Source organism: Solanum dulcamara, chromosome 10, assembly GCF_947179165.1.
Source record: "Solanum dulcamara chromosome 10, daSolDulc1.2, whole genome shotgun sequence".
Lineage (NCBI taxonomy): Eukaryota > Viridiplantae > Streptophyta > Magnoliopsida > Solanales > Solanaceae > Solanum > Solanum dulcamara.
The window spans coordinates 42871-54048 of record NC_077246.1 but is presented as its reverse complement, the minus strand read 5'-3'; the positions used below and the strand labels follow the sequence as shown (position 1 = coordinate 54048).

Genomic DNA, 11178 nt, shown 5'->3' with positions numbered 1-11178 from the left:
ATCGGACCAAACTATTATTGGATATCTACTTTCAATTATCGATTGAAAATATCAAATTGCCAAACCTAAGTCTAGTTAGACCCATGAATTGAACTAAAACCTAAGGGTTGTTCAATATGAAGTATGAGCAGTTTGATATTTTGTTATAAAAAGATACATTATTAGGTTATTCATCTAATAACTTACGTAAAATTCAACTAAGTTATTCATCTAATAATCTACGTAAAATTTAACATTGCTTATCCCCTGTTTGATTATATACGTAGGATCGTATAATTTACTTTTTAAGATGTAAGAGATAAAATAAAAATACAAACATTAATAATCCATGGATTAAAATGCTAAAATGATCAAACTAACTCTTATAATAGTTTTTAAATTTGTTTAAGAAGTAAACAAAGCATGATTCAAAGAAGTCAGTTCTAACACAAAATTCAAAATAACATATTCAAACATACAAAGAAAACCTATTAGCATGTCAAATGAAGAACAGAGTACTGGTTACTGCAAGGGCAAGGCAAAAACCTCTTCAATGAGAACTTGATAATAGCCGCATTGAAAGCGATTCGGGATATTTGTCTGTAAGATTTTTTAAAAAACAAAAAAAGTTAGTAAAATGTTTGCAATTACATACTATTATTGAACTAGATTAGTGTTTGTGTCTTATTGAGAGGTATACCTTGTAAGAATGAGATAGATCTCCAGCATAATACTTTGACAAGTATACATATCTCATGAAAATAAACATAGGCATGTTTTGCTGCAACATATAACAAGAATTATTGAAGCAACTAAACGTCATAACTCATATACAATATAAAAATTAACGGAAGTTTTAAGTTATACATTACCAAACATTAACGTGCTATCAAGTATAAAAAATGATGCAATTCTTTAATCCTTGATAAAATCCCACTATACCTACTAGAATTAACTTCCATTAACAACAGTGTCACAGTATTTGAGTCTCACATGTCTACATTTGTTGAGAGAATGAGTTGTTTACTTCTTATATGGTCATTTGTGAGTTAACGTTTGGGATTGAATTAGGCCAAAAATTTATTTTCTTAGCAGATATACTTACTGAAGATGGTATTGAATAATTAAACAAATAACCTAGTTCAAAATGTTGAGTCCTGATAAGTTCTTCTAGGTTAACTGTTTTGGTAAAGTTCTTTCACCTTAGTTGTATGTTTGACCTTTCCAGCTTCATGCTTTTAAGTTTGCTTCTTTTTTTTAATTGTAGAAAGGATTCTAAAGAAGACTCTTCCACTTTGTCAGACTATCAAATATAATTTTACAGAATTTAACAAAATTGAACTTATTGATATTACCTCTTCCTCTTCATCTGTTGGTGCCGAATCCAATGCAGTCTGAATTTGATTCTCCAGAGCACCATCTGCTTGTAGTTGTTCCATCTCCTGGACAACTATGTCTACAACCTGATTAAATATACAATAATTCATTACATACTTTTGAACAATGTTCAAGATGATGTAATTTAACCAAAAACAAAAAGAAATAAAGGATTATTCTCACCGTCTGGGCTGCAGTCCTATCCCTAAGATGTATTATGAAGTAAAGCATTCCAGGACTCATAGTGTTACTGGATGACCAATCGTCATTCGGATTGAATGTGCACACTTCAGCAGAATACACCTGAAGATAAACTAATTAGAATATATTACCAAACAAATAAAGGAGATTTAGCTCTAAAGAATATATGACGTACCATTCTTTTTTTGTGACGAAGTATATTCATCACTTTAATTCTCATGAGTCCCCTCAAAATCTCCAAGAAATAGCGATCTTCATCCTGTCATAAGTAACACAATATATATCCTTTAGATTAAAATATTGATTTGTTAAATAATTTATGAAGTTTATATTCTTGTATTTAACCATACCAATGTCTCACTCTCCAGATAAAGGGGAAACCTTACACAATTATAAACTCCATTGCCACTGTCCATAGCCATAGGCACTTCCTCCCTGTCAAGGTTGGACTTTGTTTAGATATTGTTCATTTGAATTTTGTGTTTAAAACCTAACAGTTTACATGCATGTAATAATACATAAACTCATCTACTTATAAGAACCCACCCAAACAAGGTGTGATTATACCCAAAAAAATGAGCTGACAACTCCCCAGATTTGGCCACATCAACAACAGTAAGCATGATCAAGAAAGAATAAGTGCAAGACGAAAGTAATGTCATTTCAGAACACGACAGGAGTTTTTACTTATTAACTTTTTTACTTGATTTAATCATTTTTGGTAATTGTAAACTGTAATTCTGTTTGGTTATTATGTGTTAATTTAGCCATAGACTACTCTCACAAAAGTAATTAATTTTAATAATGATTATAGTCAGTTTAGACAATGAATACCAACTAGTGCTTAAGTAATGCGGCCATTGCGCAAACCATAAATTTTGAACCAGTTCTCTTTGAAATATCTCTCTCCAGATCTTCTCCTTCCGTTCTTTCATCCACCTGCCACCATCCTGCCCAAGACACCATCCACCAAACAACCAGCAATAAAGTAACCGACATGAATCCATCTCAACCAACAACTAGGTTTGACGAGTGAAGGAAAAAGAACTGAAAAAAGAAGAAGATTGAGCCCATGGAGAGTGGGGAGAACTCGAGAAATAGGGAAACAGAAAGGATGATGGACAGTCCCTTTGGGATGGTTCTAGAAGTGTGGCCAGCAGTCTTTCCTAATATTTATTCTCTTTGTCCAAACTTAGAGTTCTAAACTTTTTCTGGAAGTATCGCATAACTACTTCAAATAGATTACATGGTACTTCTGCATACAGAAGTTGCTCACAATTTGGTAGATGGAGACCCAAATTATCTAATTCCAAATGGCACAGACTAGGACCAAATCTAAATGACAAGTCGCGGAGACTAAATTAATGCAAATGTTCAACATGAAATTTTGGCTTAAGAATGACAAGTTACCACTAGTAGCAACAAATCAAAAAGTATAAGTACTTCAAACGAGTATCTTTCAGATTTAGATAAAATGATATGCAAATGCAATGCTCACATTGTCACAGCCGGAGGGAAATGGAAAGGTGCTGGTGTGAGCTTCCCACGTTGAAATTCCATTATAGGCATAGAAGGCCTTGGTATTCCACCCTAAGAAAAGAATTTTCTCAAAAAACATAATATACAAATATGACATCACAAGAATGAAAATTCCAAAAAGAAACTTATGCCTCAAACAAAAAGATAAAAACCAACCAAATAACGGGACAGAAGAGAATCAACAGAAGCAGAATCGAACTTCCCAATTATAATAACTCGAAAGCTTGATGGATCTCTAAAGCAATTTTTGAAGTATTGCCATGCCTTTGATGTATTAACTTGTGAAAGATCCTCAGCTTTGGGTGGCTGCATAAGAGAGGTTTATTAGCAAGAAAGCACACAAATAATCTAGATTCAAACCTAGCCACGTGCCATGATAACAAATCTGAATTAAGCATTTTCCTCGTACAAAATGTCAGTCTTTTTGTTCCTCAAAAAGTTTAACTGAACTTATATGTCAAGTATTTATACTTAACATGAAGGTACTAAGTACAAGGCACACACCAAAAGACAATCACCAAAGGTGTTCACCAACTCCCTATTCAGCCACCGGGGTAAATTCATAATCCTCTAACCCCATATATACCATACTATAAATATTGCACAATATTTTGCAACTTAACATAATATCTTGTAACTTAAGTAAATTTTGAACACCAATGTAAAAGTTGTTTGATGCTCAGATACTAAAAACGGCAACTTATGATGTATGAAGGTTTTCCTTGTTAAAGAAATTGCACACAATTGTGAAATGGTACAAAAACAGTAGAATGATATAAAAAGAGAAGTAGGATATGAAATTGAGAAAAGGCTAGCAGAAAGCACGGTTCCTAAATCTTAAAATAACTCAGCAAGACATGTGATGCAATGCAGCCATTTTATCATAGTGGAATGGGGAGGAGTGAAACTAAGATAGTTATAGGAAATAAATCAAAACTATCTTTCATCATAATTCCAGATTTAGCAACTTATTGAAGACTAAATATATTATTCATCAATCTTGAAAAGAATTGAAAAATCATTTGGTAATACAGACCTTGTAAAATTAAAGATCTACCGCTATTGATATCCTTAGCAGTATTCACTAGGATATCCTGCAGTTGTTGATGTCCGGGAGACAGACGATCTCTTAGGTCATCAGCTACAGCTTGCAAATCTTCTTCTTCAGGTTCTAGGTTCTAGGTCACTTGTGAATAGTAAATATACAATCTGTAGGCATCCAACAGAACCATGACTAAACAATAAACCCAACTAAAGCATTGAATCAAAATAAGCATGTTAATTTTATTAAACCAAGTGAAACTGGAAAACTTTGTGAAGTAGAGATCCCCTACCACAAAGTTTTCATGAAGACGACCCCCTCCCAAAACAGTAAACAAGGAAAACAGCACAAAAGTAAAGCACCTGCTAGAATAAAAAATAAATTGGAACATGAAATGTGGATTTTGGGTAACATAAAAGGCAAAGGCAGGCCTAATTCTGGCTCAAACTTCTGCGCACCAACTTTTTTGTGGAAAACACTGGCTGAACTTAATAAGCAGGAATCTTGGAAGTTGAATACAAATAACTGATCTACCAAGCATGAATCTTGGAAGTTGAATACAAATAAGTGAAATAACTGATCTACCAACAAACCTGAAGTGCAAGTTTGATATACGATGAGTCAACAAAGCTGGAACTGAAAGCTCTTTTATACTCTTCCACCGCAACATGGAAATTGACTGTATCAAATGCACTACGAAATCTCTTGGAGCTCTTAGCCAAGATATTTTTGCGTTAGATATGAAAATGAGCAACTAAGGAGATCTGCTTCTGCCAGTTCTGAGACACCTCCATATGAGAATTCACTCAAGAAGACCTGTAACATGGAAATATATGAAAGAAAAAAAGAAAAAGAAAATAGAACAAGCAAGACTAGGTGGAGCATGATTTTCTAAACCAATCGATGCAATATTTCCCACATCATCACCTAAGACAATAATAGAATAGATATTTCAACTATGTACCAAATAAATCCGATCTACACAGCTATCAGTACTTTGTAAAATTCAACACCAAAACATTTAGATTAAATGATGTTTCCCGTTTCAAAATCCGCATGTGTGTGTGCTTTTGAAACTAGATTGAAAAGGTCAATAATTATACTCTTACATGGATGAAAATTTACATATCCTCTCAGCACACTATCTTTCTGTATTTTGACATGAAAACAAGTGAAAAAGAAGATGAGAGATCTCAAGAAAAAGAAACAGGGAAGAACATATGGAAGTATAAAATCAAGACTATATTAATTTATTTTAACTCTTTTGAGAAGGGGGTTTATCATTTGCTCCTGCTGAATTTTGCTTGATGTTTTCATTTCGACATGCATACAATGCTTTGATGTATATGGAAGGATGGGAACATAACATGCAACATTTTTAAAATTAAGGTAAAAGGCGTTCCAATACTCTGGACAATGCAGGGGATTTTCAAATAACTGAAAAATGAATTAGGGAGATCGGAAAAGAGATTTTATCAGAACTCGCATCTCCCCATAAGCACTAGAGTAACAATTGCATTTTCTGCATCTCTCATCACCACAAGTACTAGAAAAGTTACAAGACAAAAAATAGATACAAGCATAGATGCTGAAAAAAGCTCTACAATTTATAGAAGAAAATGGTTGCTAGGCATATTCTACAAGTGATGCTTGTCAATGTGTCTAGAGCATTGGTCACCAATAGATACAACTGATACTGCATTGGCCTTTATCATAATTTCAAATATTTAAAGGTGGTTTCTACGTAAAATGCATAAAGAATTAGAGGAAAATCTATGTATAAGTATTAGACTTATGCAGTCAAAACATTAATTAATTTTCACCCCTTTGAGATGGAGTTCGGTCATTCGCTTGATTTTGCTGGGTGTTTTCATTTCTACATGCATGCAATGCTTTCAATTTTATAGGCATCTATGGAAGGATGAAATCAGTATATTATTAAGGTAAAAGGAGTCTCAATACTCTGGAATGATGCAGAGGACTTCTAATACTTGTAAAATGAATTCGGGAGACTGGGAAACAGATAATATCAGAACATACATCCTCTTTTTATTTATCTCCCATCAGTACTAGAGTAACGTAATTTTGTTTTTCTTTATCTAGCATCACCATAAGTACTAGAAAAGATGCAAGTCGAACATGGTATTCCGTATTCAAATACAAACTCCTAAAATTTCACAGAAACAGCCATTTGTCTAACAGACCGCCCAACTAAATGTAACCAACGGGGACGAATGGAAGGCTTATCACTGTTCTTTTTGTCATAGAATATACAATAAAGAATTATTCTGAAACTTCAACTAGATTTAACAAAAACCAGATATTCAGCAAAAGAATTCTAAATGTAACCAACGGGGACGAATGGAAGACTTATCACGTGACCTCTGAGTCACATGGCAGCAACTTTACCAATTATTCCAAGACTCTCCTTCAGCAAAAGAATTAAATGTATTTAACAAAAATAGGGTATGTCAGATCATACCTGACTATCATCCTACGTACACTGGTAAGTGACTTGCATCCCATTGGATAAAATGAGCTCTACATCTCAATATCAGAAAGTTCCACTCGCTCAACAATTTCCCTGAAAATTGTGTTCATGGAAGCAAAAGTTAAAAAAGATAAACATGACTACTACATAAGTACAATACTCATGTGTTTTGGATCAGGCCAGTCAAATGCAAGTGCAGAGAGGTGTACCAACTGAAATATCTTATAATTATATAATTAGGATTACAATTTCCACTTTCTTAAACTTTACAGCTTTAAATACGACCTAATTCGTTTACCAATATATACACGCACACAAACCCGGCGCTAATGCCTAACTGAGCACAAGATCTAACTAAATTAGGGAAACGAGTTTGGTTCATTTGTAAAATAAGTGGATAGGATCTGAGAGTTCCCATGTTTTGTAGTTGAAGCCAGTATGTATGCAGCTCTTGATTACAAGATGTAAGGTTGAATGCTGCATTCATTAAAAGTTACTTCAAGACAGCAAGATATATTTAGTAAAAGGATATTCACCCTGATTCAGTCTCCATCTCTTGTATCAGATTGTTTGAACCCTCCACCTCTTCATCTGACCAATGAGCAAGGAATCCCCCGTTTTCCAAATCAGTAATCTTCTGCAATGACCCCTTCATATCCTCTTGCATCACGAAAGTCTTGCTTTGAAGTATGATAACTGATAAATTAGATGCTTCACACTGCAACTCACAGAAGCTTGCCATCTGTTCCACATTGATACCTGAAAATTGGAAACTAGTTACATCATGCAGCTGTTAAACAAATCTGTCAAATAAATGATGAAGTAAACTACAAAAAATTACTTTTTATAAGAGCTATCATAAGCCGTGCCTGCAGCTTAGGAGACACATCACATTCACTATAAGTGAAGTTCTGTAAGGGAAAAGAGAGAATGAGTTCTTGCCACTAATTTAAGAAATAGGCAAGTACAAGCCATTTGAGACATACTCTGGTGTAGTTCCTTTGAAGTTCCTCTGAAGAAATATTATGACGTTTCAGGTATTGGATCTCAGTGATTCTCAGCCATAAGTCACGTCCCTGACTTAGTTCTTTTTCTTCAATCCCCTGGACTCTCAATCGTGCAATCTGAATAATATGTGCAAAACAATATTTATTGTGCAGTGCAGAATAACTTTAATCAATTTATTGATCAAGAACACTGCTGCTCTAAAAGCTAAAAAGAATAAAGGAAACACTGGTGAATTACCTCAGCAAGGAACGTCTCCAACATCTTAATTGTATCACATCCTTCACACTCCACCCAAACCACAAAACTACTATACATCTGTGACTCATCTCTAAAGTACTGAACTTCTTTTGGGTTGCTCATACTTAAAAGAATTTTCTTCAACCTTCCAACAATGACTTTCTGAAGAAGCATTTGTTGAAAGTGTATGAACATCTCATTCACACATTTACCCCCTTGTCTCTCAAACATTAAGGCGACATATATCTCAGACATTCCCCACTTCACAAACCAAAGAAGAAGACATACATGCATTAGCGAGAATTTTCCAGAAATTTGACAATAAGAAGATACCTCATGAAGGAGTTCAACATTGCTAAAACTTAAGACTCTACAATGAGCATGCAGTAAAGAGACACAGTAGGTCTTAAATGATTAGCTTCACAATTTCACTATTGACATGTGTGGTCAATCTAGGCTCACGACTCCAAATGTTGTAGCATGTCCCTTGATTGCCTTTCAAAGTAGGTTTTGATCAAATCAATTATACTCTACAAAAGGAAATTGAAAGGAAAACAAAGAAGATGAGTAATTTGTTAAAATTGACAAGATTCTAGATAAATTAATGTAGCAACTTGGTAGGTGAAAGTTTGGTAAACTTTGATATCTTGACATCAAAAGTAAAAATTTATTCCTATAAATAGGTAGCTCTTGATTAATTTGAAACACAACTCTCATAACATTTCTCACTTTTCTATTCTAAGGTATTTGTAAAATACATTAGAAGAGTAGAGAATTGATAGAGCAATTCTCTTTCCTCTTTCTTTGTCAATATAAACGCAGTGTTCTCTGGTGGATGTAGGATCATTTTGATCCAAACCACGTTAAATATTATTGTTTTTTCTTGTTCTTTATATTTTCACGTTTCTGCTAACAATTGGTATCAGAGCAAAGTTCTGTCTGAATATGCTCTGTGGTTGCAACAAAGTCTGAACTTCCACATCAGAAAAGAATTATTTTGGTTTCCTGTATTTCCAAATACTTTGTAGTAGAAGAGGAAGAACAAGTAAACATGAGTTGCATGAAGTTTGAAATTGATAGGTTTAGAGGGCGCAACAACTTCAATACCTGGAAAATCCAGTGCGGAGGGAAGGTTCAATCCATGCTATTGACGGAAAGTAGCCCGATAACACATCGGTTTCTGATAAGGAAAAGATTGGAGACGGCCAAATAGTTATGGGATAGGCTGGAAAGGCTTTATCAGGACCGGTCGGTTACAACAAGGATGTTGTTACAACGACTTCTTCACACATTTAAGATGGAGTCAGGTACTTTGTTGCAAGACCATCTAGAAGCATTCAATAAACTTGTGATGGACTTACAGATTGCCGGAATTAAGAAGGTTGAGGAGACGTTTGCATGTGCTTTGCTATTTTCATTGACTTCAAAATATCGTGATATTGAGAATTCAATGATGTATAGCAAGTCACCTATTACTCTTGAGCAAGTGTGGCAAGCACTTAACTCTTGTGATGTGCGGAAGCATTTTGAAGGAGACAAAGATGATGAAGCTAGTGGGCTCTTTGTGAGAGTCCGTACTAGCCAACAGGGAAGGAACAAATCAAAACACAGATCATGTGCAATAACATACATGTTGCACACTCCACCTTCATGTACTTTAAGAAGATGTAAAGTAATCATAAACTGTCTCAAATTCCACATTTCGAGTCAACGTTATACCCTAATTAACAGTCTAAACAGTACATTTAGGGATTGTACATGTAAATAGAGATTCACACAACCTTTGTTCCTTGAAATAGGTGAGCAGTAAGAGTGCGATTATGTTCTTTCTCAACACTCTGAGAATCATACCAAAGCTCATCTGTTGCGATTCTTCTCTTTCTCAAGCTTATCGGACGTGACAACAAGCTGCTTTTACATAAGGAGAATAAACAAAACACAAAAAAAACGACAAGGACGATGAGAAGTAAGAACCTCTCGAGAGATTGCAGCAATCAATGCAAGTGCTTTCCTCAAATCCTCCGTGTTGGTCACTGCAAAGTTATAACTTGTATATTCCCTAAATGTTTTTGCCTGTTGATGAGCACCACACTGATCTTTGAAAGCTTGTAAATATTCAATCGCATCCCGGTTGGTATATCCATACCTTTCCAGAAGTAGATGCTCAATAATGATCTTTGAAGAAAATGAACGTGGTGTTGCGCACATTATTGAGCATCTACTTCTGGAGGGGTATGGATATACCAACCGGGATGCGATTGAATATTTACAAGCTTTCAAAGATCAGTGTGGTGCTCATCAACAGGCAAAAACATTTAGGGAATATACAAGTTATAACTTTGCAGTGACCAACACGGAGGATTTGAGGAAAGCACTTGCATTGATTGCTGCAATCTCTCGAGAGGTTCTTACTTCTCATCGTCCTTGTCGTTTTTTTTGTGTTTTGTTTATTCTCCTTATGTAAAAGCAGCTTGTTGTCACGTCCGATAAGCTTGAGAAAGAGAAGAATCGCAACAGATGAGCTTTGGTATGATTCTCAGAGTGTTGAGAAAGAACATAATCGCACTCTTACTGCTCACCTATTTCAAGGAACAAAGGTTGTGTGAATCTCTATTTACATGTACAATCCCTAAATGTACTGTTTAGACTGTTAATTAGGGTATAACGTTGACTCGAAATGTGGAATTTGAGACAGTTTATGATTACTTTACATCTTCTTAAAGTACATGAAGGTGGAGTGTGCAACATGTATGTTATTGCACATGACCTGTGTTTTGATTTGTTCCTTCCCTGTTGGCTAGTACGGACTCTCACAAAGAGCCCACTAGCTTCATCATCTTTGTCTCCTTCAAAATGCTTCCGCACATCACAAGAGTTAAGTGCTTGCCACACTTGCTCAAGAGTAATAGGTGACTTGCTATACATCATTGAATTCTCAATATCACGATATTTTGAAGTCAATGAAAATAGCAAAGCACATGCAAACGTCTCCTCAACCTTCTTAATTCCGGCAATCTGTAAGTCCATCACAAGTTTATTGAATGCTTCTAGATGGTCTTGCAACAAAGTACCTGACTCCATCTTAAATGTGTGAAGAAGTCGTTGTAACAACATCCTTGTTGTAACCGACCGGTCCTGATAAAGCCTTTCCAGCCTATCCCATAACTATTTGGCCGTCTCCAATCTTTTCCTTATCAGAAACCGATGTGTTATCGGGCTACTTTCCGTCAATAGCATGGATTGAACCTTCCCTCCGCACTGGATTTTCCAGGTATTGAAGTTGTTGCGCCCTCTAAACCTATCA

The 11178-nt window shown here is 35.1% G+C and overlaps 1 protein-coding gene and 1 long non-coding RNA gene across 2 annotated transcripts; both read right to left on the bottom strand.

Moving 5' to 3' along the window:
* Nucleotides 1–347: 347 nt before the first annotated feature.
* LOC129871733 (uncharacterized) lies at nt 348–1651 on the bottom strand. Its single transcript, XM_055946704.1, has 4 exons — nt 1540–1651; nt 1335–1442; nt 680–760; nt 348–579 (listed from the first exon to the last, which is right to left on the bottom strand). The coding sequence occupies exons 1-4, from the start codon at nt 1597–1599 to the stop codon at nt 502–504; spliced, it is 327 nt and encodes a 108-aa protein (XP_055802679.1). The 5' UTR covers nt 1600–1651; the 3' UTR covers nt 348–501.
* An 84-nt stretch (nt 1652–1735) lies between these two features.
* LOC129871334 (uncharacterized) lies at nt 1736–4946 on the bottom strand. Its single transcript, XR_008762239.1, has 6 exons — nt 4732–4946; nt 4133–4305; nt 3253–3402; nt 3056–3147; nt 1908–1992; nt 1736–1816 (listed from the first exon to the last, which is right to left on the bottom strand). It is a non-coding gene; the product is annotated as an uncharacterized LOC129871334 (long non-coding RNA).
* Nucleotides 4947–11178: the final 6232 nt, after the last annotated feature.

Excerpts from the sequence above, each read along its gene's own strand:
- LOC129871733 (XM_055946704.1), bottom strand. The coding sequence starts at position 1,599 with ATGAGTCCTGGAATGCTTTACTTCATAATACATCTTAGGGATAGGACT. Across the intron at positions 761-1,334 it reads CAACAGATGAAGAGGAAGAG|CAAAACATGCCTATGTTTAT; the intron begins GTAATATCAATA and ends TATATGTTGCAG. Across the intron at positions 580-679 it reads ATCTATCTCATTCTTACAAG|ACAAATATCCCGAATCGCTT; the intron begins GTATACCTCTCA and ends AAAATCTTACAG.